Source organism: Suricata suricatta, chromosome 11, assembly GCF_006229205.1.
Source record: "Suricata suricatta isolate VVHF042 chromosome 11, meerkat_22Aug2017_6uvM2_HiC, whole genome shotgun sequence".
Classification (NCBI taxonomy): Eukaryota; Metazoa; Chordata; class Mammalia; order Carnivora; family Herpestidae; genus Suricata; species Suricata suricatta.
The window spans coordinates 4,422,093-4,448,293 of record NC_043710.1 but is presented as its reverse complement, the minus strand read 5'-3'; the positions used below and the strand labels follow the sequence as shown (position 1 = coordinate 4,448,293).

General features: G+C 60.2%; 2 protein-coding genes across 5 annotated transcripts in view; one reads left to right on the top strand and one right to left on the bottom strand.

Moving 5' to 3' along the window:
- The first annotated feature begins 1,307 nt into the window (after window positions 1-1,307).
- Window positions 1,308-12,263, top strand: TCIRG1 (T cell immune regulator 1, ATPase H+ transporting V0 subunit a3). Of its 4 annotated transcripts, none has more exons than XM_029956326.1 (21): window positions 1,360-1,381; window positions 2,497-2,561; window positions 3,488-3,608; window positions 3,988-4,066; window positions 4,888-5,108; window positions 5,213-5,298; window positions 5,523-5,649; window positions 5,730-5,812; window positions 5,934-6,027; window positions 6,111-6,323; window positions 6,755-6,899; window positions 9,409-9,548; window positions 9,630-9,787; window positions 9,874-9,964; window positions 10,476-10,594; window positions 10,867-10,897; window positions 11,086-11,250; window positions 11,346-11,450; window positions 11,530-11,647; window positions 11,847-12,024; window positions 12,108-12,263. In XM_029956326.1, the coding sequence occupies exons 3-21, from the start codon at window positions 3,492-3,494 to the stop codon at window positions 12,184-12,186; spliced, it is 2,349 nt and encodes a 782-aa protein (XP_029812186.1). In that variant the 5' UTR covers window positions 1,360-1,381; window positions 2,497-2,561; window positions 3,488-3,491; the 3' UTR covers window positions 12,187-12,263. The 4 variants fall into 4 exon arrangements, with proteins under 4 accessions (XP_029812184.1, XP_029812186.1, XP_029812185.1 ...); XM_029956325.1 differs by having other exon boundaries at window positions 10,684-10,897; window positions 11,086-11,214; XM_029956323.1 differs by having other exon boundaries at window positions 10,684-10,897.
- A 1,469-nt stretch (window positions 12,264-13,732) lies between these two features.
- CHKA (choline kinase alpha) overlaps window positions 13,733-26,201 on the bottom strand; it is a 68,564-nt gene continuing 56,095 nt past the window's right edge. Inside the window, exons 14-18 of the mRNA XM_029957368.1 lie at window positions 24,588-24,675; window positions 23,763-23,871; window positions 20,900-21,006; window positions 19,074-19,155; window positions 13,733-14,993 (exon numbers count right to left, since the gene is read on the bottom strand). Of these exons, the coding sequence (XP_029813228.1) occupies window positions 14,934-14,993; window positions 19,074-19,155; window positions 20,900-21,006; window positions 23,763-23,871; window positions 24,588-24,675 (446 nt within the window). The 3' untranslated portion in view covers window positions 13,733-14,933. The remainder of the gene's footprint in view (window positions 14,994-19,073; window positions 19,156-20,899; window positions 21,007-23,762; window positions 23,872-24,587; window positions 24,676-26,201) is intronic.

The window sequence follows — 26,201 nt, the reverse complement described above, 5'->3', positions numbered from 1 at the left end:
CTGGAAGGGAAGACCGGAACCCGGGAAGGGTCTGTGCGCCCAGAGCTCTGCAGTGATGAGGCTGGCTCGAACGGCCCGTTACCTCGAATTTTGCTTTTCCCAGGTCGCACCAGTGTGAGGTCATTGTAGCGGAGCCTCCGTTTGCACAGATAAATAGAAACTTCTAAAAGTGGGTCAGGGCGCCTGAGTGGCTCAGTGGACTGAACATCCACTCTTGATCTTGGCTCAGGCCATGATCCTGGGGTCATGGGGTCGAGCCCCATGTCAGTCTCCGCGTTGAGCGTGGAGCCTGCTTGAGATTCTCCGCCCCCTCCCTTGCCCAACGTCGCTGGGGGGGGGGGAGAACAGTACAACCAGGTCGGGCTCCTGACTGGATTCTTCCCTCTTTTGACTTGTCAGAAACTGTGTGTGTGTGTGTGTGTGTGTGTAGCACACCTCTAATGCCATTTTGTAACAGTGGGTCTGGTCCTACTTTCCAGAGGACGTTGACCTTGGCTATAACTTGCCACCCCAGCTCTGGGGCTCCACCCGCCCCCCTCCCCCCCCAGAGGACCTTGCCATGTGGGATTCAAGGCTCACCGGAGTTGAGGGGCCCCCTGCGCCTCTGCCTTGGTGGGTATGGTGTTGGCCTGTGCAGAGTGCGGGCGTGCTGGGGCAGGCCCGAGCAAAGTCTCTGCGACACCCCCAGCTCCGACAGCCAACATCGGGTGCCCAGCCCGGAATGGAACGACACAACATGGCCTGACCCTCGATGTCCTGCTGCCACTGCGGGGAAAGGGCCCAGAGAGGGTGAGCACCCGCCCAAGGGCACAGAGCCCAGGCCTGGAGCTGAGGCGTGCACCCCGGGTGGTTAGAGGCAGGAAGGTGGAAGGACCGGGTGCGACTGGGCGGGAGTCCCAGAGGTGAGGGAGCGTGCTGGTGCTCTTGGAGCCCAAGCTTCAGCGTGCGGGGCTCCCTTCAGCCATAGGCCCAGCGAATCCTCTAGGGTGCGGGGGTGGGGGTGGGGGGGTGGGGGGGGATCCCATCCGCTATCCCCGGACGGACGCCTTCCCCGCATCCCAGCCACGTGGGCGTGCGCAGTCGGCGCGGGTCTGTGTCCCCGCTCCGGTCTCCGGGTCTCCTCGGCACACGCCCCCAATGCCCCAATGGTCCTCCAGGAAGCGAGGGCGGGCGGGGTCGCAGCCGGAGCGCCACAACCCTCCCGGCGGCTCACGGGACTCCCGGTCGGGACCGCAGGCCCGGACGGGGCGGGGCGGGGCTTCCGTGGCCCCGCCCCTCGCAGCCCCGCCCGCCGGGGAAAGTGAGTTGCGTGGGCGCCGGGGCTGGGAGCGCAGAGCCCGGAGCACAGAGCAGAGCGGCGCGGCGAGCGGCTGGCCCGGGGGTGAGTGCCCCGGCGGGGGCCTGCAGAGCCCGCAGCCCCGTCTGCCACCCTCGCTTCGCCCTGCGCCGGGGAGGGGATCTTGGAACCCCCACCCAGCTGGATCAGTGGACGAGACTCAGGGTGCCGGCCCGGCGGGTGTCAGGCCTTGGCGGGGGCCACAGTGGCGACAAGGAGGAGGAGGGGGAAAGGGAAGAGGAAGAGGAAGATGGGGAGTTAACAGCCACTAACTACTGAGCCCAACTCTGCTGGGCCTGGTGGCGCTCTGGTGGCAATCAGAGCTTGTTCTGTGACATCTTCCTCAGAGGGTGGGACCCATTCTACAGATGAGGAGATTAAGGCCCATCCGACTAGAAAGAGGCTGAGCTAGAGGCAAGTAGGGTCACTCCAGCTCCAGAGCCTACTGGTCTGGGATAGGAGAGGCCTCAGGCCCTCCCCTCCAGTCCAGCTGGTCCTCCCTGGGTCAGGGGCTTAGAGGAGAGCTCTGGTGGGTTTCTGGAGTCAGCCTTAGCCTCAGTCCCTGAGGGACCAGCAGGAAGGGGAATAGAGTAAGGAGAGGGTGCAGCCTGGACCCTGAAGGCCGCGGCACTGAGGAAACTTCATTTGCTCCTTTAAAGGGCCTGGGGTGGCCCTTGGGTCGGGGCCAGGGAGGATGGGGGGAAGGGGTGAGCCAGTGGAGTCCTAAAATGGGGGGGGGGTGTCTGACCAGCTCCCTACACACTGAGCCCACCCCAACTTGTCCCACACAAGGGAACTGCCCAGGGCGAGGCCCTGTGAGTGAAGGGTACAGTGTGGCTCTCCCGTTCCCCCTGGGTCCCCAGCCCTGGTTCCCTACAAGCCCCCAGCCTTTCAGGGTGCCCAGGGCAGACAGCAGCCTCCCCGAGCACATATTGTGCGCCGGGCCTTCCAGCCCCGCAGCCCCAGGGCCAGACTCCTGCCTGGCTTGGCCACCTGCTGACCGCCTGCTCCCAGAGCTCAACTCTCCAAGTGCCTGGCCAGGTCTGTGACAGGCCCACGAGGTCCTTGGACCCCCAGGATTTCTGTCAGCTTTAAACGACGTAGTATGAGTGAAGGGATTACTTGGAGACCCTCATTATTTTTGTCATCTCCCTACCCAGGTCCTGTCTCTCCTGGGGGTGGCCAAATCCCCTTTACCCAAAGAGGAAGTGAAGGTCCAGAGAAGGTGAGAGACCCCCCCCAAGGTCACACAGCCAGTCACGGTTTGGGCAGGGCTCTGAACCCTGGTCCCTGGCCTTCGGGGGATGGAACCTGGCCCCTCCTGCCACCCCTCCCTGTCCAGGGCCCAGTGTTTCTGCAGCCTCGGCTGCCTCTCGCCTTTTCTCCTCCTCCAGGCTGGGGCCGGGGCTGCATTTCCTAATTAGACTGAAGTAACCCAGGTCCGGGGGAAGTGGCCGGCTGGGCTGGCCCCGGACAGCAAGCAGGGCACTGTGGTGCCTGGTGTTCACCCTCTCCGGTGGGGATCTCACTCGTGTCTGTCCCTTTCCCCCACGGCTTGAGAGCTAAGGAAACTGAGTCCCACAGAGGGGCAGTGGCTGGCCCTGGGCCCCGAGAGCAGCGGCCACAGGGCTCTGGCCTGTGGGCCGGGCATCTGCAGGGCCTCCTCCCGCGGCATTCGGGCAGGGCCCCGCCGGGCCCTTCCTGCCCGTGTCAGTTTCCAGTTTCATTTTGTGGATTTCGACACCTGGAAGGCTGTTCCCGCCCCTGTGCGGACAGCAGCTGCCGACAGTCTGGGCCTCGCGGGCATGTCTGCCACCAGGCCTCTCTGCCCTCCGGGAGGGGACCCCACCCCTTCAGCACGCACTCAGACACCTCAGGGAGAGAGCAGGGCCCCAGCCGCTGGGAAAGAGCCGGAGTGAGGTCAGGCTGTGAGGTCAGCCGGGGTGGGCCCCACTCCCAGTTACCCTTACTTCCTGTGTAACCTCCGCACCCCTCTGAGGCTCCCCAGGCCTCAGTCTCCCCGTCTGTCAGATGGGGTTAGCAGCTGGACATTCCGTGGATTATGTAGACTGTGGTGGGCGGAATCCCTGCCTGATGGGGGGCGGTCTGTGGTCCACCTGACTGAGCGCTCGTCCCCCGCCCGCCCCGCAGGACCATGGGCTCCATGTTCCGGAGCGAGGAGGTGGCGCTGGTGCAGCTCTTCCTGCCCACCTCCGCCGCCTACACGTGTGTGAGCCAGCTTGGCGAGCTGGGCCTCGTGGAGTTCAGAGACGTGAGTAGGAGGGCCGGACACGCGGTGGGGGAGGCGCTTGACCTCAGGCGTCCTGGGTGGCACACTGCCCCCCCCCGAGCGGCCCCTGGCTGTGCTTGAATCCCGGCAGCCTCTGCCGTTGATACTCTGCCCCCTGGAAGGCCAGCCTCACCGGCGGCCGAGGCCGTCCTGCCTCCCAGGCCCTGTCACACCCTCGCGGGAGCTCGCAGAGCCTGGTCTGTCTCCAGTTGGGCATCTGGAGGTTCATGGTGTCCTCAGCACCTTGTGGTCGGGGGCGGGGAGGCAGCTGTGGCCTGCAGAGAGCCAAGCCTGGGCCCTTGGGTGGGGACCTCCCCAGGCCCCTCCCCAGAAAACTGACCCCTCTGTGCGGCAACCACAGCTCAACGCCTCGGTGAGCGCCTTCCAGAGACGCTTCGTGGGGGATGTTCGACGCTGCGAAGAGTTGGAGAAAACCTTCTGTGAGTTGCCCCCAGGCCCACATCCCAGGCAGGCTTCCTGGAGGAGGTGCCAGTTGAGCTTGGCCTGAAAGGAAGAGTCCTGGTGCCCCAGGTGGAAGGCAGAGAAGAGAGGTCCAGGACAGGCCTGAAGAGCCAGGATAGGGCAGCTGGGGTCTGTGGGGGCATCCTTGACAATGGGGCTTGCTTGCAAGAGACCTTGAATACTACATGAGGGCCTAGGCATTCATCCAGTGGATGCCAGGAGCCACCGTGGTTTGTAAGCAGGGGAGGGGCACACGGACCTTTCTCTGACACGGATTGGGGTGGGCAGAGGCCAGTATCCAGGGTCAGGTGCCCCAAGGAGCAGCACCTTCTTTAACCCAGACAAGAGGGACCCCTGCCCCGGACCCCACTCTGGCAACCCCTCCCGGGAGGAGACTCCAGGATAGGAGGGTAGAGCACATTTAACAGTTTTCTGGGTTGACTGATAGCTTTGAGGGGACCGGGTGGGAGCACGGGGGCCCCTGCTGTGCGAGGGCGGACCTGCCTGACCCACCGCCGCTGGGGGCACCCAGGGCCTGGGCGGGGGCGTGGCCAGGGGACTGGAGGGGGCCAACAGCCCGCACAACCTCAGGAGGGGGAGATGGGCCTTCAGGGATTCACGTTTGGCCTGGGAGGTTTCTGGGGGTCTTGGATTCAGTGAATCAATTAGCTGGTGGCCAGCGGAGTCTGGGGTGGCATTTGGGACCCCCTAAGCCATCAGGCAGCCCTCGGCTAACAGTGGCGAGGAGCTGGCGTTGGCCCCGGACGACCTCCGCTGACGCCTGTCCCGCCACACCCAGTGTTCCTGCAGGAGGAGGTGCGGCGGGCGGGGCAGGTGCTGTCCCCACCCGAAGGGCGGCTGCCAGCGCCCCCACCCCGGGACCTGCTGCGCATCCAGGAGGAGACGGACCGCCTGGCACAGGAGCTCCGGGACGTGCGGGGCAATCAGCAGTCCCTGCGGGGCCAGCTGCACCAGCTGCGGCTCCACGCGGCCGTGCTGGGCCAGGGCCACAGCCCGCCGGTCAGCTCCGGCCCGGGAGGGGGTCCCGGGAGGGGGGCCCGGGCGGGGCCGCGGGTGCCGGACCCCCATCCGGGTGGGGGCTCATGGTGCCCCTCGGCTCCCAGGTGGCAGCCACCCACACAGATGGGCCCTTGGAAAGGAGCCCCCTGCTCCAGCCCCCTGGGGGCCCGCACCAGGACCTGCGGATCAAGTGAGTACGGGGCCCTTCAAGCTTCTCCTGAGCCGGAGGCCCTGACCAACTCCTTCAGTTCCTTGTCCCGTGCTCTCCTCGCCCACCCCCATTGCCCGTGCCCCCCCCCCGCCTCCTCCTCCTGGGCCAGGACCCCGTGGGCGGTGACTGTCCTGGACGGGGGGCGGGGGGACCTGGCCCAGGCGAGGCAGGGGGCGCTGGGGCCCAGCCTCGCCGGCCCGCAGCTTCGTGGCAGGTGCGGTGGAGCGGTCCAAGGCCGCCGCCCTGGAGCGCCTGCTCTGGAGGGCCTGCCGCGGCTTCCTCATCGCCAGCTTCCAGGAGATGGAGCAGCAGCCGGAAGACCCGGTGACGGTGAGGAGGGGGGTCACCCGGCTGGGGGCGCACCCCGGGCGGAGCCGGGGCCGCCGGTGATGTGGGTGCCGCTCCTGCAGGGCGAGCCCGTTACGTGGATGACCTTCCTCATCTCCTACTGGGGCGAGCAGATAGGGCAGAAGATCCGCAAGATCACGGACTGGTGAGCCCCGTGGGGGGCCGCCCCGGTGCCCAGGCCGCTGCACGTCACCACCCTGTCCCCTGCTCTGCCCCTGTAGCCGCCCTGGCCTCACCTCGCGTCACCCCTCCCTCCCCCCCACCAGCTTCCGCTGCGCCGTCTTCCCGTACGCGGAGCACGAGGAGGGCCGCCTGGGGGCCCTGCAGCAGCTGCAGCAGCAGAGCCACGAGCTGCAGGAGGTGGGCACCGGGGCCCGGGCTGGACGCCCCGCCTGCCGCACCCCTGCCGGTCCTAACCTCCCCGCCCCCCACGCCGGCCTCAGGTCCTGGGGGAGACGGAGCGCTTCCTGAGCCAGGTGCTGGCCCGGGTGCAGCGGCTGCTGCCGCCCTGGCAGGTGCAAGTCCGCAAGATGAAGGCCGTGTACTTGGCCCTCAACCAGTGCAGCGTGAGCGCCACGCACAAGTGCCTCATCGCCGAGGGCTGGTGCGCCATACGCGACCTGCCCGCCGTGCAGCAGGCGCTGCAGGACAGCTCGGTGAGTGTGGCGGGGTGTCCTCCGCCCTCCTCTACCCGGCAGGTGCCTATTCCCAATGCCAGGCCTTTGCCAGGGCTCCCCTCCCTCCAGGGAGTCCAGCAAGCCCTCCCCTGCCTGAGGTCGTGGAAGCCTGGGATGGGCCAGAGCACCCTGGAGGCCAGCTCGACGGGCACTGGCCGGGTGCTCTGGGGCCACTGGGGGGGAGCCTCAGGCTACTCATCCGTGAAATGGGTGTGATGGCCGTCTGCCGGGGCCTGGTCGGCTCTCACATGTGGCGAGGGGGCTCCCTGTCCTCGGTCCCCTCCTCCCAGGCTCTCCCGGAATGGGGGGAGGGGGCGCTTGGCCATCCTGTTCCACGGAGTGGGGTGAATCGGTCCTGAAGGTCCCCGCCCTCCGTCTCGTCTCATCCCTCTGTCCATCGGGTGCCCCAGAGCGAGGCAGGAGTGAGTGCTGTGGTTCACCGCATCCCCTGCCGGGAAGTGCCCCCCACGCTCATCCGCACGAACCGCTTCACGGCCAGCTTCCAGGGGATCGTGGACGCCTACGGCGTGGGCCGCTACCAGGAGGTCAATCCCGGTGAGCCCCGGAGCCCTCGGTCTCCACACGGGGCGCATCCTGCCGTCTTGAGCTGAGAGGCGGGTGGCCAGCAGGCCGGGGGGCGGGGCGGCACCAGGGGAGCTTTGTGTTCATCCCCAGCGCCGCCCCCCACTGCCCCATCCGGGCTTACAGGGGGTCCTGCCCCCGCGGTGTGTGAACAGGCTTGGCTGTAGAAATGGCTCAGGTTCGAGGTCTGACTCACGTGACTTGGCATATTTCTTAGTGTCTCTGAGCTTCAGTTTCCACATCTGTAAAATGGGACTCATAGTCTGGCCCTCAGAGCAATGCTGGGCAGGTCGCCTGCCATCAGACCCCAGACCAGCCGCCCAGAGGCCAGAGTCAGCCAGCCTGCAGATGTGCTTTTCAGCCGCACCGAGTTTGTAAGAAATTGGAATTGGGTGCTGCCAGGCTCTCCCAGGGGCACACCTGAGATGGGGACTCTGGGCTCCTGGGAGAGAACAGTCAGGGACCACGGGGCCTGAGGGAGCAGGCAGGGGCAGGGGAGGAAGCTGAGGGCAGGGGTGCGGGAGGGGCCACAGGGGGCGGGCTCTCCTCCCTCCCCAGCCCCCTCCGCAGCCCTGCGGCCTGGGGCACCTGGTCTGTCGTCTGCCCGGCTCCCCTCTCCAGACACAGCTCTCTCTGCAGCAAAGCCGGTGGCCCCGCGGCTCCCGTGTCACTGGAGGGGGGACCATGGTGGGTCTCAGAGCCCAAAGAGTGGGTGTAGGAGGTGAACCGTGGCGGACCAAGGTGGTACGGGCGGACCTGAGGATGTGTCCTGCAGGGTCGGCAGCCTGGAGCTGACCCGGGGCCCCCTCCCCCCTCTCGTGCCCGTAGCTCCTCCGTGTCGGCAGACTGGTTAGAGCCCGGTCACCACACAGCCTGGCGGTCATCGGCCGCTGGCTCTCAGGGCAGGAACTTAGGGGAGATATTAGTCCACTGGGGCTGGTGCCACAGAGCACCCCAGGTGGGGGAGGGGCTCAAACTGCAGGTTCGTCCCGTCTCCCAGCCCGGAGGCTGCAAGTCTGAGGTCTGCATGTCAGCAGGCGGCTGCCTTCTGTGGGAGACTCCGTTCCAGACAGATTTCTGTTCTTGGCTTGGAGACGGCCACCATCACGTTTAAGTGGCCCTCTCCCACGGAATGTGTCTGTGTCCAATCCCCCCACTTTTTTAAAGTTTATATATATATATATATATATATACACACACACATATATAAGTTTATATACATAATTTATTATATATATTTAAAATTTTAAAACATTTATTCATTTTTGAGAGACAGAGAGAGGCAGAGCATGAGCAGGGGAGGGGCAGAGAGAGAGGGACGCACCGAATCCGAAGTAGGCTCCAGGGTCCGAGCTGTCAGCACAGAGCCCCACGGGGGGCTCGAACTCACAGACCGAAAGGTCATGACCTGAGCTGAAGTTGGACGCTCAACCGACTGAGCCACCCAGAAGCCCCATATTTATATATTTTGAAAGAGAGAAAGCGTGAGCACGAGCAGAGGCGGGGCAGAGGGGGAGAGACGGGGAGAGAGAGAGGATCCCACCCAGCCTCCATGCTGTCACCACAGATCCGGACGCGGGTCTGCGACTCCTACACCGTGAGCTCATGACTTGAGCTGAAATCCAGAGTGGGACACTTAGCCGACTGAGCCACCCAGGTTCCCCCAAATTTCCCTTTTGGTCAGGACACCGTTCTTAGCGGGGTAGGGTCCAATCTAATCTCCTTTTCACTTGATTACGTCTGTAAAGATCCTACCTTGAAATTAAGGTCACTTTCTAGGTGGGGGTCAGGACTTGAACGTATCTTTTTGGAAGGGACACAACTCAACTCCTAACAGGGATGTGCGTTGAGGTCCTTGCAATGCCATTTCCCTGAAGGGAAAGCTGGACCTCAGAGGTCAGGTGAGCAGCTGGACCTTCTGGAACTTGCCGTGTGCCAGTCAGGCTGCCACTGGGCTCTGTTCTTTCTGAGCATCTGCTTACAGCTCTTTTTTTAAATTTTTTTAATGTTTTATTTATTTTTGATACAGAGAGACAGAGCATGAGAGAGGGAGGGGCAGAGAGAAGGAGACACAGAACCGGTAGCAGGCTCCAAGGCTCTGAGCTAGCTGTCAGCACAGGGCCTGACGCGGGCCTCGAACCCACAAACGTGAGATCTGACCTGAGCCGAAGTCGGAGGCTTAACCGACTGAGCCACCCAGGCGCCCCTACGGCTCTTTTAACAACAGCAGCAGGACCTAGTTTAGCGCTACGAAGCAGCAGTATTGAAATCTCCAGTTTACAGATGCGGAAACAGACGTTCAGAGAGGTCAAGTCACTAGCCCGCGGTCACCCAGCTAGGGCTCTGGAATGCCGACACACGGTCGGTGCCCTGCCTTGCCAACACCCTGTCCACGTTTCTGGAGGTCCCGGAGCCTGGGCGTGGGCCCTATCCCTGGGGGTCCTGGCTGACCCTGGCTGACCCCTGGCCCCTCTGCCCGCAGCCCCCTACACCATCATCACCTTCCCCTTCCTCTTTGCCGTCATGTTCGGCGACGTGGGCCACGGGCTGCTCATGTTCCTCTTCGCCTTGGCCATGGTGCTCGCGGAGAACCGGCCGGCCGTGAAGTCAGCACAGAACGAGGTGAGGGCCGGCCCGGGGGCCGGGTGGGGTGGGGTGCCGGGACTGTCACTCACACCCGCCCCCGCCACTCCCCATCCCCAGATCTGGCAGACCTTCTTCAGTGGCCGCTACCTGCTCCTGCTCATGGGCCTGTTCTCCGTCTACACCGGCTTCATCTACAATGAGTGCTTCAGCCGTGCCACCACCATCTTCCCCTCTGGCTGGAGCGTGGCAGCCATGGCCATCCAGTCGGACTGGAGGTGAGGCCCGGCCGCGGCCCCGCAGCCCGACCATGACCCCTGCAGCCCTGCCTGCGGGCCCTGACCACCCTGCACTGTTGTCACAGTGACGAGTTCCTGGCCCAGCACCCGATGCTCACCCTGGACCCCAACGTCACCGGCGTCTTCCTGGGACCCTACCCTTTCGGCATTGACCCCGTGAGTCCCAGCCGCTTGCCACGAAGGGGTGCAGGCAGGTGGGAGGGCCAAGCCGGGGCTCCTCTGCTAACCCTGACCCAACCTTGACCCTGACATTAACCCTAACCCCCTCTTCAGCCATGCTCGCCGAGCCCCTCCCGAGTGCCCGGCCTGGCGCTGGGTGTGGGAGGTGCGGGGGGCCAGAGGGACGAGGGGCCCACCTTGCTCCGGAAAGTGGAGAAGCGTGTGGGAGGAAGGGCAGCCCTCGGCTTGTTCTGGGCCTGCTGCGCTGGGCGCTGTTCTGTGCCCTTGATGCGCCCGCGAGGTCCGCGGTGGCAGGGGTCCCATATTCCAGAGGAGGCAGCAGAGGCACCGGAGGTCCCGGGTTCAGTGTCCCCACGCTAGGAAGAGCTGGGCTTGGGGCGGGTCTCCCCCTCTGCTGCCCCACAGCGGGAAGAGGGGGCCAGGTGGGCTGCCGAGAGGCCCGGGCGGGGAGCCCCCTGCGTGACCCCCAGCCCTCCTGCCCCCCCAGATCTGGAGCCTGGCCGTCAACCACCTGAGCTTCCTCAACTCCTTCAAGATGAAGATGTCCGTCATCCTAGGGGTCACCCACATGACCTTCGGGGTGGTCCTGGGGGTCTTCAACCACGTGTGAGTGCCTGGGCTCCGGGGGGGCGGGCACTGGGGCCGGCGGGGGCGGGGCGGCCGGCCGGTGACCTGGCGCCCCTGTGCCGGCGCAGGCACTTCGGCCAGTGGCACCGGCTGCTCCTGGAGACGCTGCCGGAGCTGGTCTTCCTGCTGGGGCTGTTCGGCTACCTGGTCTTCCTGATCGTCTACAAGTGGCTGCGGGTCTCGGCCGCGGGCGCCGCCTCGGCCCCCAGCATCCTCATCCACTTCATCAACATGTTCCTCTTCTCCCGCAGCCCCACCAACCGGGCGCTCTTCCGCGGGCAGGTGGGCTGGCGCGAGGGCGGGCACAGGGGGGCCGAGGGAGGAGGGAGGGCGTGGAGCACCCCCTGGGGCTGGAAGCTTCTCCCCTCCAAGGACTCCTTACAGAGAGCCTCGGCCCTGCTCAAGGTGGCCTGGGGGAGGGGCCCGCAGGCCCGCTGGGGGCACCTGACTGACCCCCCCGCCCCCCGCAGGAAGCGGTGCAGTCTGCCCTGGTGGTCCTGGCCCTCGTCATGGTGCCCGTCCTGCTGCTCGGCACGCCGCTGTTCCTGCGCTGGCGGCACCGCGGCCGCTCGCAGAGGAAGCCCGCCGGCCGCCAGCCGGTAGAGGCCGGAGGGTGGCGAGAGAGCGGGCGGGAGGTCTGACCCCCACCCTGGCCTCGTCTCAGCCTCCAAGGGGCTGTGAGTGGGCGGCGGCGTGGGCCCCGCTGATGCCACCCGCTCCCCACCCCCAGGAGGAGGACAAGACCCGGATGCTGGACTCCTCCGACGCCTCGGTGGCCGGCTGGGGCTCTGACGAGGAGAAAGCGGGCTGCTCCGAGGACGGGGCGGGGGCCGAGGTGGGTGTGGCCTCCCCGGGTGTGCGTGCGGGGTGCTGGCCGCCGCCCGGCCGGCCCCTCACGGCCACCCGCCCTCCAGTTTGTCCTGTCCGAGGTGCTCATGCACCAGGCCATCCACACCATCGAGTTCTGCCTGGGCTGCATCTCCAACACGGCCTCTTACCTGCGCCTCTGGGCCCTGAGCTTGGCCCACGCCCGTGAGTGACCTGGGCGCAGTGGGGTGGGATTCTGGCTGGGTGGCCCGGGCGGGTCGCCTCTCCGGGCCTCGGTGCCCACTCTGTGAAGTGAGGGTGTTGGAGCAGACGTCCCCCCCAACACCAGCTCCACAGGAAGGCGGGCTGCGGGCTGCCGCGGGGGCGGGCGGGCACCCCCTCGGCAGCCTCCCTGACCCCCCAGAGCTGTCGGAGGTCCTGTGGGCCATGGTGATGCGCTCGGGCCTGGGCCTGGGCCGCAAGCTGGGCGTGGCAGCCGTGGCGCTGGTCCCCGTCTTCGCCGCCTTCGCCGTGTTGACCGTGGCTATCCTGCTGGTGATGGAGGGGCTCTCGGCCTTCCTGCACGCGCTGCGGCTGCACTGGTGAGCGGCCCGCGGGCCGGGGGGGGGGGGGGCAGCGCAGGGCGGGGCCTTCCCCTCACCGACGCGGCCCTGCTCACCCCCAGGGTGGAGTTCCAGAACAAGTTCTACGCAGGCACCGGCTACAAGCTGAGCCCCTTCACCTTCGCTTCGGAGGAGGGCTAGCGCCCGCCGAGGCCACATCCCAGTCCCCACCCTTAGCTCCGGCGACAGGAAATAAAGCTGAAGGCCTGGGAACCGCTCGTTGGTCCTGTGCGCGGTCCTGTCTACGGCGCCGGCGCGGGGGAGGCAGGGCCGGGCTCTGGGCCTGGGCTGCTCTCACCCCGCGGGCCTCCTGGTGCTGTGGGCTCGCACCCCGCTTTATGCTCGTCTCCCTCACCCCTCCTCTGCAGCGGAAGTGGGTGCAGGGTGCGGCGGGGTGGGAGGCCCTGGTGTGGGATGTGGGGCCTTGAGAAGTTGGGGAGAGGCCCCATGGCACATCTGCAGTGATCCCAGAGCCTCGGGGTGAAATGGGGGCAGAACTAGGACCGAGGAGAGATGTTTCTAGCACATTCTAGTTCAGAATGAATGTCTTCCCAGGCTAAACTGGCGGGGGGTGAGCTCCTCATCCTTGGGGATGTGCAAACTGGCTCTAAGAGAATGTTCGGGATCCTCTGGCATGAAGGGTGGTATTGGGCACAGATGGGCCAGTATTTCCGCCTGTGCCCTGGTGCCACCCCCACCCTGGCACCCATGACAGTATGGAGTGAGGAGCAGCCTGTGACGGTGGAACCTGAGCGAGCTCTCCACTCGGCAGCACACACACACACACACACACACACACACACGCCACATGGGGCAGTGCTCACACACACACACACACACACACACACACTCCACATGGGGCAGTGCTCACACACACACACACACACACTCCACATGGGGCAGTGCTCACACACACACACACACACACACACACACACACACACACCCCACACACGCATCCTGTGGAGCAGGGCTGCGGCTGTCCCGGGCCCTGAGGATGAGGCGGAACTGGCCTCCAGGCCCCGCCACCTCTTCAGGGGAAGCTGCGGTCCCTCGCCTCCCTGGGTGCCCGGTCCTGCTGCCCCGAGGCTGGTGGGCGGATGACGGCACTTGGCACTTGGCACGTCTTTCTGGCCTGGGTCCCACCACCGGCTGGGAGGCAGCGCCAGTGCTCCTCAGAGGCCCTGCTCCCTCGGGCTGCAGAGCTGCAAGGTGGCCCTTCCGGCAGGAAGCCCCGGGAACAAAGGCCGCTTTGAGCCCAGCCGTGCCCTGGGCACAGAAGGCGGGGTGGCCTGACTCCTTCTGGCCAGCTGCTGGGAGGAGCCCAACCCCTGGGCCCAGGCCGGCCCTGCTCGGAGCCCCCAGACGCGGCGGGGCCACACGGCAGAGACGGCGGGCACAGGAAGGAGGGTGACATCGCGCTGGGGGAGACCTCACGCAGGGGGGCAGGATGGTGGGTTTACTGCTTGGGGACCAAACCACGCTTGCCCGGTTACAATTTTAAATGTCTAGAAGGGTGAGTAGCGGAAAATCTCCCTCCTGCCTTGGCCCGGCCAGCCATTCGATTTCCTCCAGCAGGTACCATTGCTCCTAGATTCTATATCCTTCTAGAGGCTTTACAGGGAGGGGGGTGGGTTGGGAGCCTTGCCTGAGACTTAGGACACACCCAAGGGTGACAGCGAGGATCGTCGGTTTGTATGTTTTTATTGTTTGTGTAATACAATCTCTGGTAGCAGAAATGTATGCACAAAAAACAATTCCAGTAAGAGTTCAGAGTAAAAAAAAATTTCATCCCAAAGGACGTTTACTAGAGATGGGTTCCCGGCTGACCGCATCCACGCCCCCACGTTCCACACACTGGCTGCGCTTTCCCGCTAGAGTGACCCTGTCAGGGACGCGGGGACCAGTGAGGGCAGGGGGGACCTGGCTGGGGGCCAAAGCCAGGCCTCCCTCTCCCCATCCGGCACCCCATGGCCCCCAGCAGAGGGAGCCCCGGGGCAGGACGATGCCAGGGCAGCCAGCCGGGTCCCAGGCTCCCCAGATCTCAGCCGAGCGGAGGAGGAAGAGAACAGGCTGCAGACGGCAGGGCTCACGCTGCTTCCCCTGGGGCGGGCAGGCGGGGGGCGCCTGTGTCCCCAGGTCCCCACCGCGCCTCGGCTAGCCCCTGTGGCCACGGCCGCCCACTTGCCCGAGGCCGAAGCACATTCAGTTACGGAGGACAGGGCGGGGGACACGTCTGCTTAGTGGGCGATGCGCCGGCGTGACAGGTCCCAGCGGCCTAGTTTACGGGCCGGAGACAACAGCTCACCCCCCTCCCGCGCCGTCTACGGTCTGGGGGTGCAGCTGCCACGTGGACCGGAAGGCAAAGGAGCAGCTTCGGAGACTCGTGGCCGCAGGGCAACGTCACAGTCGGTCCTGGCTCATGCGCCACCTGTGGGAGCGAGCCTCGTCTACACACACGGTTACCCAGGGAGCCCGGCCGCCGGGTTCACCAGCACGTTAACTCACTTCCTTGAAAAAATCAACATTAACCAAGAAAAGTGCCCGCAGAGACACGGTTTACCCCTGCCGTATCCGCCGGAAACCTCCAGCCCCGAACGTGAGCCGCCTGCTCTAGGCGGAAGGCGCTCTCAGACACCGCACTATCGCACCATCGTACTACGTCCCTGCCTCCCGATGTCATCGCAGAGTCCTAGCGAAACTGCAAACAAGATAGGAAATAAAGGCTACTCAATTTTAATACAGTCTTTCGTATCATACACATCTGCGCTGGGCAGCGAGACGTCCGAGCCTTCATGCCGCAGGTCCGGCAGTCGGAGCTCCGAGGGCCCCTCCGGCCCGGCCGCCCCCGCGGGGTCCAGGGATGAAGCGGGCGGCGCCTCCCACGCTCACACCCCAAGCCTCCTCTTCTGGTCAAAATAGGCATCGAACCTCGCCTGGGCATAGTCCTAGGAGACAGAAGGAAGAGCAGCCTCACCAACGACTTCCGCCCAGAGCCCACGGCCACCCCTCCCCCCACAGGGCAGGGCCCCACCGCCGAGGGCACAGAACAGAACAGCTCTGGCTGTCCGGGAGCCCGGACACCGAGCTCAGCCACCTTGGCCACCCTGGCCCTGCAATGCGGACAGGACTTCCGCCTACACACTGGGCGCCGCCATGGTCCACCATCTTGTCTTCCTGGAACGCTGCAGCAGACACTGACGGAAGCAAGGGCCCCTCTCTCAAAGGCAAAGTCCCCGGGGTGTCAGCGAGTAGAGGACAGAGGTGCAGAAAAGGACGCACCATCAGTTTTCTGGAACCCCCTACAGCATTACTGCCCAGAATGTGGGAGGGAAGTAAGAAAAGCTGGTCTCCAGGTCTGTGCATTTGAGAACAAGCACCGTCAAGCCACGCGTGTCGCTGGGCCTGCTCCCCCACCCATCTGTCAGGGTGGACAATGCCATCTCCTAAGCACCTGCTCCAAACTGAAAAGGGTGTGACGCTAACTGCCAGAAGACTAGCATCGCTGTTTAGAACTCAGTGTTGGGGTGTAACTTCTATGCCACTAAAATTAACTCCTTCACACCCAGCACACAGCTGGACGGTTTTCACAAATACGTACATCCAGTGCAGCACCAGCACCACAATCACGATACAGAATATTCCAGCACGCTCACGTTTCCATGGGCCCCACCCCTCTGCCTGGCCACAGGCAGCCCCTGAACCGATTTCCATCAGCACGGGCTGCTAGTAGGAAGCTTTTCCATAAATGCGGTCGTCCAGGATGTGCCCTTTTGTCTGGTTTGTGTCACTCAGCGTAACATTTTTGGGACTCAGCCACACTGTAGTGAGCATCTGGGTTCGTTCCGGTTTACTGTGGGTACCTCTCCATCACATGGGTCTAACGCGGCCCTTTTATCCACTCGTCTGATTGGCACGGAGAGCGTCTCCAGTTCCAGGCTACTGCCATGAGCAGCCCAGCGCCAGTTCTGCCTTCAGGTCTCCCGGATCAACACCGCGGCCAGCCTGTCTTCCAGACTGGTCAGAGCCTCTCCCCACCGGCCTCGGCCACTACGCGAGTTCCGGCTGCTCCGCGCCCTTGCTAACATCTGATGCTGTCAGCGTCTTCAAGTTGTAGCCACGGCCACGGGTGTGTAGAGAATCACACTGGAGACCTGATTTGCATCTCCTCTCATGACTAACTCCAGGCAGGCAAAACGGTGTGTGCTGGCCATCTGCGCATCTTCCGAGAGGCGTCCGAATCTCTTGCCTGTTTATACAGTAGGTTTGGTTTCTTGCTAAGTTGGGAGTTCTTTCTACATCCTAACGACAAGTCCTTGTCAGATATAAATTTACAACATTTTCTCCTAGTCTGTGCTTGCCTTTTTATTTTCTTAAGGATGTCATTCAAAGAGCCAAAGTTTTTAACTTTGATTAAGCCCAACTTACTTTTATGGTCAGCGCTTAACGTAACCTAAGAAATCTCTGCCTTGGTCAGAAAGCTTCTCTTGTGTTTTCCAGACATAGGTAGTCTGAGCTTTTACACTGACGTCTGTTACCTCTTTCAAGTTAATTTTTGCGTATGGCAGGAGATCAAGGTTCAGTATTTTTCCCACATCATAACCCTTTCCCCACGAGTCACTGTGGCCCTTCTACTGAGGATCAGCTGGCTGTATGTGTGAGGCTGTTTCCGCACAGTGGCCTCTGCTCCTTCTGACTGATGTCCGTCCCTCCACCGACGCCACACTGTCTTGACACATCTCGCGATTGGCAGAATGAGTCTTCCGACTTGGTTCAGAAGTTTTAGTTTCACAAAGATTTTAGAATCAGCTTATCAGTTTCTGCCAAAAAGGGGTTTTGACTGGGACCATGGAGACTCTGGAGATCAGTCTGGGAAGAACAGATTCTTAATACTGAGTCTTCTGAAGCCATAAATGCAGTCCTTCTTTCCACTTAGGTTCTTTCAGCAATGTTTCACAGCTTTCAGTGTAGAGATCATACACATATATAAAAAATCTTCTCCCTAAGTATTTCACACTTTTATGCCATTGTAAATACAGTGACATTTCATTTGTAACTATTTCTGCCCTACGGAAATGGAGCTGGTTTTGGTACATGGCCCTTGTATCCTGTGTCCTTGATAAGCTCACTGCATAGTTTAACTAGCTTTTCCATGGATTCCTTTATATTTTCTCCTGTACATGATCATGTCACCTATAAAATAAAGGCAGTTTTTCTTCTTCCTTTCTGGTTATGAATTCAATTTATTCAGTAAATACACGATCACTTGTTACGTCAGTTTTGGTAATTTGTATCTTCCAAGAGATTTGCACATGCGCACTGTCAATCTGTGGGAATGAAGTTGTCCGTAACATTCTCTTACCCTGTTAACACCCATAGGATCTGTAGTGATGTCGCCCTTGCACCTGACATCGGCTGTGGGTCTTCAGTTACTTGTTCAATTCAGCCAAAAGTTCATAAATGCTATTGAATTTTTCAAAGAACCAACTTTTGGTTTCATTGATTTTCTCTTTTTTTTTCCATCCATTTTGTATTTCAACGATTTCTGCTCTTATTTTTATTTAGTTCTGACTTTAAGCTTAAACTAGTTTTCCTCCTTCTAGTTTCTTAAGGTCCTGGTTTGACACTTTCCTACCTAATACAAATGTGTAACCTTCAAAGTCACAAGTTTCTAAACATTATTTTATATCTCATAAATTCTGATATATTGTGTTTTCACTATAATTTGGCTCAAAATATTTTCTAATGGTTTCATTTCTTCTTTGATCCAGGGTTTATTTAGATATACTGCTAAATTTTCAAATAACTAAGAAATTTCAAGATTTTGTTGTTGATATCCTATTAAATTCTACTGGGACAGGGTCGGAGAATGTCCTCTATATTTAAATTATTTTCCACTTGAGACCTGTTTTCTGAATGCCCAGCAGACGGTCCATCTTGAGGAACGTTCCATAGTCACTGAGCAAGGCAGGTGTCAACGCCTCAGGCCGGTGGGTGCCGTCCACTCCTCCGCCCCTCCTCTGGCTCTGCTGTCCCCAAGGGAGAGGTCTGCCGTGGGTCTGCCTCTCTCTCTGTCCATTTTCCCAGGTTTTGCCTCACAGTCTTTTGAAGCAACACAGTTACAGACACACTTATGATTTTCTTAATGTCTTCTGGATTAATTGATCCCTTTATTATTATAAAATTATTCTTCATCTTTGGTAATATTTTTTTGATGTCTGCTTTGTCTTACAATAATCACTTGACCACGACTCTAAATCTGCCTTAAAAACCCACACTCCCCTTTGTGTGTCTCCCACCATCTGTGCACCACCGAGCCCCTCGCCTGGACGCAGGGGTCACCTCCTGCCTGGAGGCAGAGGTCACCTCGTGGGGCCAGGGGAGGAGAACTAGTCCCTCCCCACTCCTGTCCCAAAGCCAGGTGCTCACTACAGAGTCCGCATGCCCCGGCGCTGGGACGCGCTCCCAGCACTTACTACAGGGCAGCAAAGGGCTTAGCTGGAGGTTCAAACTCTATGTCGAGGACGGTTCCTAAAGTCAGAAGGAACGACAGCCTGGCTTGTCAAACTGGCCGGCCGTAGCCGGGCCGCCTCATTCCGCAGTGGGGAGCTCGGCGCCCCCGGCTGGAGAACAGGCCCTGACGGCCGGGAAAACACTCAGGGCACAGGCAGACACCCTTGTGCTCCTTCACTTGCTGGCCCTTGTGTCCGAAGGGACTGAGATCAAGGGCTGGACCTCTAGGGTCCGGGTTCTACCCCCCAGGGGACCACAGGACCACCCAGCCCTTCTCTGAAGCAGGAAGTGGCCGCCTGCTGGCCACCTCGCTTTGCAGATGCGGAGCCAGTGAGCATGGGTTAAATTATGCAGCTGCCTGGCCTGAGCCTGCTGTCCCGGTGGCGGGTCGCCCCATTCAGAAGTTTCGGGGTCACAGGGAGCCCTCGGCAAAGGATGGCCATTTACCACCGCGCATCCACAAACATCGTTAACGACGGTCTGAGACTAGAAGAGAAAACCACCCCCAAACATACCATGTACCCGAATTCAATGGATGAGATCTTGGCCTGCACGATGGACCAGAGTCCCCAGAAGAAATGGGACGCGAGGGCGAACCTGGAATCACAGAAGCAGGAGACACACGTGAGACGTGTGGCAGCAGCCGCAGCCCGATGACGGGGTTTCCTGCAGGCGGGCATCTGACCTCATCCGGATGCAGATGGGGTCTGCCCTGGCCAGCTCGCCGGGGTTACGGGCCCCAGGGACCGAGAAGCGGGACGTGCCGCTGCCGGCCCCCGCCCACCTCTGGCTGGGGGCGGCCGCACACGCCGTGCGGAACGGCCAGGGTCACGGGACTCCCACGGAGGCCAGGGGCCACGCAGGCGGGCACAGGCTACGCTGGGAAAGAGACACTCTGCCACGCGTGCGAGCCCACAGCACCAGAAACCCTTTGCGCGCCTTACGCAGCGCGAGGAGGAAAACGCAGGCCGGGGGTAGGGTGCCGCCTCCCCCTCCCCCCGCCCTCGCACAGCAGCGAGGCAGGAGGGTGTGCCAGTCCCCGTCTCTAGGCCGCCCGGTGGCCTCGGTCACTGTGAACCCATGTGCCCCTCACAACAGTGCCCACGGCTTCACTGAACGCTTTGGTATCCTCCTCACACCTGACCGCTCGTGCTCCCCGACCCTCTGCACGCCCCTCGGGCTACCCTTCCGTTGTTCTACTTTCTGCCCATTCCCAAAGCAGAGAGGGAAGCTCCATGCTACAGGGGAGCCCTGGGGACGGCAAGGGTGGCCACGACAGGGGTGTGGACACTTCCGAAGACCAGGAAGACGTGGTCTGTGCTAAGTGGGCAGGACAGAACAAGGTGCCCCAAGGTACGGAGACATTTTTCCCAAAGAATCTCCTAAGACACCCCAAAGAATGGGAGTAACTCAGGGCTCCAGACTTAAGAGATGAGTGTGTATGATAAACAGGGGTCTGAACCTTTAGAAATCCTACAAGTTTCACAGCCCTTTGAGAGCTGTTGAAACAAAGTTTAAAAAGCAAGACTCGGGGCACCTGGTGGCTCAGTTGGTTAAGCGTCCGGCTTTGGCTCAGGTCATGATCTTACAGTTTGTGGGTTCGAGCCCCGCACTGGGCTCTGTGCTGACAGCTCGGAGCCTGGAGCCTGTCTTCGGATTCTGTGTCTCCCTCTCTCTCTGACCCTCCCCTGCTCATGCTGTCTCTCTCTCTCTCAAAAATAAATAAAACAAAAAAATTAAAAAAAAAAAAGACTCAGAACCACTGCTCACAATTTTAATTATTTTTTAGAAGAAACATAGAACTGATGGGTGGTGCCTACCACTTCACAAGCACCAGGCAACAAGAGTGCACAGGCCGCGGGTGGCACAGCCTTGTACTGCTGAGTCTTATGCGTGGATTACAGTTCGGGACACCACCCAAGCATTCTGACCTTGTGCACTGACCCTGCTCCCCGCACCTGCTGAAATCTGGAGATGTGTCAAATGTTCCATTTTTGACAAAGTACAAGTCCTAAAGAGGTATGTTTATAAAGAAGCTCCTGGAGTGCCTGGGTGGCTCGGTCAGAGCGTCCGGCTTCGACTCAGGTCATGATCTCATGGTTCATGGGTTCAAACCCTGCTTTGGGCTCTGTGCTGACAGCTCAGAGCCTGGAGCCTGCTTCGGATTTTCTGTCTCCCTCTCCCTCTGCCCCTCCCCCTGCTTACGCTGACTCTCTCTCTCTCTCTTAAAAATAAACAAAACATTAAAAAAAAGCTCCTAAAATACTCATGATCGCAAGCAGTCATCCTAATTATATTCTATAAACAGAAGTTATCTTTATGAATAAAAGAAAAGAATTACCTATTGACTTCAAGCAACATTTCTTCCTCTATAGCGCACTTTTCTTCATTACTGAGGTTTTCAAATTCATTTTGGAAAGCAGCCAAGTAATTGGAAATAAAGTGGAGCTTTAAAAAAAAGTAATTACGTTAGAGTCAGTGATGGTTAGACAGACGGTGTCCATAGCTGTCAGGAAGCACCACGCGCCCAGGGGACCCCCTGCGTCACCAGAGACACCGAGAGGAGGCCCAGCTGAGCGCGAGCAGCGCCGTGCCAGGCGTGGGGAGTGTGGAAGCTCGCTGATCCGGCAGTGAGCTCCAAGCTGTTGTCAGAGTTTTAACGGACCCAATGCCGTCTTGTTGGCAAGACGGGTACAGGACATTATGACGACTTCCAGAGAAAGGTAGACTCTAATTCACACTCCTGTTTCCCAAGGTCTGGTCGCAAAGCCTACATCTCGTGTCTCCCCAGACTGGCTGGCATCTGTGTGGGGCCACCGCAGCAAGCCCAGGTGCAGGCGCCAGGGAGCCCAAGGGTATGGGCAGGTGCCCCCCGAGGGGAAGAACTGACCAGACTATGCGGGGGGGCCTTCCCCCTCTGAGGTGCCATGATTATTTACACATTTATGTCTGTCCGTTGGCCATGTCTAATTTTGGTTGGGAGAAGAGGGTCTACCGGGCCCCACACGTAGTCCACACTTGGATCAGGATTTAGGAGATCCCCATCCCTCAGTATTTCACACTATACAGAACACAGCCGACCACTGCTTGCTCTCCTTTATGAAGACAGAATGAGCCATCAGGTACTTGACCTAGAAGAATGCCAGGAACTGATGACCTACTTGGAATGCCAACACCACCGCTCTACCAGCGCTGGCCTCTCCCTTCTCCAAAACCGGCTTCCACGCTCTGCACCCCTCCCCCAAGAAGGCATCCTTCCAGCCCGGCCACCATCCTCGCAGGGGGTTCTGGAAGGAGCAGACCTGCCCAGAAAAGGGGGCCACTGGCCCCTGTAAATTCTATGCAGCAGACACTATCTGAGCACTTGTCTGCACATCACCTCGTGCCTCACAGTATCACAGCGAGTTCTGCGGAGGGGATGCCAGCACAGACGCAGCAGGGGACAGTGAAGTCACCAGCAGATCAGGATCAAACGGCACAGTGGTTTCTAAAACCCGTGCTTGAACCACCACACGTGATGGGTTAATTTCCAGGGGATGCTACATGCTCAAGTCAGCAAAAAATCTGAGTCGATCAACACCCTAAGAGATGGGGTCACCGTTCATGACCTTCCCTCCCAAAAAGTTCTAGGCCCATGTTTTCTCACAGGCAAGGTCTACCAAATCTTCAAAGAACATCATGTTTAAATTTGTTCCAGAAAATGAAAAAGGGACACCCAACTCATTTTTTTAGACTAGTATAACTTTTATCCAAAAGCAGCTATGACTAATGACTTTTAAATGAACATTAAGTGCCCATTCCGCATACGTACGCAGGTGTCAAACTCCCAAGAGATTGCTTAACGGGATCCAAGAGAGCGCTCCAAAATAACACACCTCACACAAATGGTTTATTTTAGAAATCCCAAGCTGGTTTAAGATTTTAAAACCTCTCATTAACGGGCCATAGTGAGATGAATGTGAGGGTGCCCAGGCAGTGCAGAAAGGGGGTCCAGTCAAGACCCGCGGCTGCATTTCTGTTGCTGTGCAGTGGGTGCTGGCAGTCACACAGCTCTGCGGGCCGTTAACAGGAAACCTGCCTTCAGATGAAAACCCCTCTCCCTGGCTTCGAGTTCTCACCTGCAGGTCTGCCCAGTTTTTACAAAGGTCTCTTTCTTCTCAGTGAGGCAAAAATTCAAAGTCCTGAAGACTGCTGTTTCCTCTTCCTTGGGCTAAATGGCCTACTCTTCCCCATCCTTCCTCCTCACACGGCATGACCTTGAGGTCCAGAACCAACCTGGTCAACTGGTACTCAAGTTCATCACAGTTGGCCCTACAATGTGGCCAGAAGAGGGCAACGCAGCCCTGGTCCCACAGCAGGTCAACATGTGGACGGCTGCCCGGGTGAGGGGGCCATCTACTGAAGACACTGTCCCCTGCCTGGCGCAGGGGAGTGTCCAAGGGACACCTCCTGAGCGAGTCACGGCAGTGGCTGAGCACATCCCTGTCCTCACGCCGCCCCGACCTCTCTGAAATGCTGCTTGTCCAGCAGGGGTTCCATGGCAAGGGCGGTTCGGTTGCAGGGGGTGGCCAAGGCAGTGGAGCTGCCCCCCAGGCAGAGGCTCAGGGAAGCAGGCCTGGGGCACCCTCTCTGCAACCTGGCTGCTCCCCACTTCGCCTCAACTGCCCCAGCAGTGGGCTGAGGAATGGAGTAGGGGCTCCGAAGGGGAAAATTCCCACAGGGTGATTCTTCACACAGCCCATCTACCCCCTGCTCAGATGGTACCCCCATTCTCAGGACAGTACCCCCTGCTCAGACGGCACCCCCCTGCTCAGGACGGCATCCCCCGCTCATGACACCATGGCAGCTACTGAGTCGTAGGGCCCAAAAGATTACTTCTGTCTGCAGGGAAGGAAACACACACAGGAAATACCATGATCCCCAAAAAGAAAGCCAGAAAGGAGAATGGAGGCTGAGATTTTTTGGAAAAAACTAGAAGGAACCACAAAAGAGACTACTTTCTGAATACAAGTTATCTCTGGCGCAGGGATTAAAATGCAAGTCTGTGTATTGACACAAAATCGCATTTTAGAGCAAAGGGGTTTGCTGAACTGCCCTTCAGTGTAAAAAGGGCATTGTCGAAACTGAAGAGGTGACCGATTCGAACCGCGCGGAGCTGCCTCACGCGGCGCCCACGATCAAGCCCACGCACGGGCGTCTCCTACCTGCTGTTTCTTGGTGGGGTACTTCAGGATGCTGGCTCTGAAGAAAGGGTACTTCTCATAGCTATAGTCATACATCCACTCACAGAAATGATTCCCAATGTCGAATCCCCTGAGAGAGAGGGGAGAGAGGCTGAGAACGGGGCGCCTGGCCGTGGCCCGAGGCTCTCTGGCCAGAGAAGGACAGAAGCCGAGTTGTGAGCACCCCTCCCAGCAACGAGCTGTCCTTCCCGCTGTCCCCTGAGGACGGTGTCAGTGACACGGAGAGCCAACAGGGCACCTGAACCACAGCCGACTGAAGGTACAGAAGTGGCACCTGACCCACAACTCAAGGGGCGCCTGGGGGCTCAGTTGATCAAGCATCTGACTCTTCATTTCGGCTCAGGCCATGATCTCAGTTTGTGGGATCGAACCCCGCATCAGGTTCTGTGCTGACAGTGGGGTGGCTGCCTGGGACCCTCTCTCCGCCTCCCTCTGCCCCCGCCCCCGCCCCCTTGCACGCACGTGTACACTCTCTTCTCTCAAAATAAATAACTTAAAAAAAAAAAGAGCAATCGTTCAAGAGCATTCTCCTGCACTCCGTACTCTGACGTCTCACACCAACAAAACCTCAGATTCTGTATTCGGATTCCTCACACCACGGCTGGCCAGTAACACAGAGAACAGGCCTGGGCGGCCTCACGCGCCACTGCCGGCCACTGGGCCAAAACGCACCGGCTCCCGCTGTATCCTGTCGGCCCTGCTGCCTGTTTTCTCCTACGACTGTTTCCTCTGCATATCATTAACCTCCTGGATCCCGGGGTGAAGGCATCCACTGCAGCGTGTTACCTGTAATTGTAACTGCTGTACTCAAAGTCGATGAGCATCAGTTTCTGCCTGTCAGAGTTCTCTCTGCCTTCCAGCATCAAAATGTTACCTGCAAGGAGATTTAGATGCCCTGGTGTTCGCTGTGGGCACGCTTCACTGTCAAAGGCACAGCGCCCTGAACGGCAGGGCCACGAGTGGTCCTGATCCTCTGGGAATCATAACCGCGTGACGAGCGACCGCAGGCCACAGAGCGCCAGGAGCAGCGCTGCCCCCTGCCCGGCAGAAGGCCCGGGCCACGCGGATACGAGAGCCCCTGTTCACAGCAGCCCAAGAGCAACACGGCCCCAGGCTCACCCCAGAACAAGGGCGGCTCTCCCTTGGCTCGCTGGGGCGGTGCTTTTCACACATGGGCGCGAAGGAAGATGCTGGACTGGCAGTCCACAGTTCTGGTGGCCCTGACGTGCCCAGCAGCGCTGAGGCAGGCCGGCGGACACACTGGCTGTGGCCTACCAGCCCGGGAGCTGTTCCCTGGTGTCCCTCGGACGTCACAGGCCAGCGCAGCTGCGGTGGGGCTCCGGGGCCATACCTGGCCCCACGGCTTCGCCTCACCTGCTTCTCCTCCCAAGGGGAGGCCACCCGCGGTGTTCCTCTGGCCACACCCCCCGTGCGCCCGAGCTCTGGGCCAGAAGTGAGCTGGCTGCCAGATGTGCTCTTCAGGCACACGTTCTGAGACCCCCCACCCTCCACACTGTTCAGCGGCTGTTACGACAGGGCTGGGGGGTGGGCCCCGGAAAGCCAGGCTTTGCTAGATTTTTGGCCATGCTCTTTTCCAGGGTTTCGGCATGAGGTGTGCTTTCTAGGCTTTTCAGCATCCATCTTCTGTTTCCGGTGGCCATCAAAAGGAGACTTGGAAGCAGATGCCCAAAGTGGCATAAAAAGTAAATGCCCTCCCACCCAAGCTCCTGTGGCCTTTCCACACGCTGGCCATCACTCACACCCCCGGTGACGTCTGTGCCGTTACCGCCCACTACCACCCAAACCCGTGGCCACGCGTCTACACCCTGCTTGACGTGGCCAGCGATGATCAGCTTGTTAGTAAAAGGAATTTTGGCTCAAACTAATGTCTTATTGATGACTCCCTCCACACGGACTGCTGTCACAATAAAAAAACGAACTGCTGAGCCTGGCAAGGGGCCCAAGGGTGGGCGTGAGTCTGGGGCGATGGACAGGCCAAGGACAGCAGGGCAGAGCCGCGCCAGAGCCTGGCACAGCAGCAGCACCGGCGGGAGCTGCCCAGCTAGACCGCCTCTGTCTGAAGTCACGGTGGGCAAAGTCTGCTCACAGTAAGGGGTATTGGGCGTCATAATTTCCTGAAGGCAGAGAAACTCAAGGCCATGGCAGAGTGAACTGATCTTGAGAGCAGGTGACCTCAATGAGCCACAGGGCACTGCCCGGCGCAGGGGACAAGGCCCCCAAAACCGGGCTGGCCAGGGCGGTCACCTCCTAGCGTGCCCTCAGATTACTGAGGTCCTGTGTGCACCCGAGTAAACACTGAACGGGCGTGTGACGTCGGAGGTTTCGGTGCTTTATCCTCCCAGATTAGTGAAGATTCTCATTTCTTCTTGTGTGGATGTA

What these genes read in the sequence shown, in the direction of transcription:
- TCIRG1 (XM_029956324.1), top strand. Translation starts at nt 3,492, where the DNA reads ATGGGCTCCATGTTCCGGAGCGAGGAGGTGGCGCTGGTGCAGCTCTTC. An exon ending in AGCCGGAAGACCCGGTGACG is followed by an intron (nt 5,650 to 5,729) that starts GTGAGGAGGGGG and finishes CCGCTCCTGCAG; the next exon opens with GGCGAGCCCGTTACGTGGAT. An exon ending in TGAAGTCAGCACAGAACGAG is followed by an intron (nt 9,549 to 9,629) that starts GTGAGGGCCGGC and finishes CCCCATCCCCAG; the next exon opens with ATCTGGCAGACCTTCTTCAG.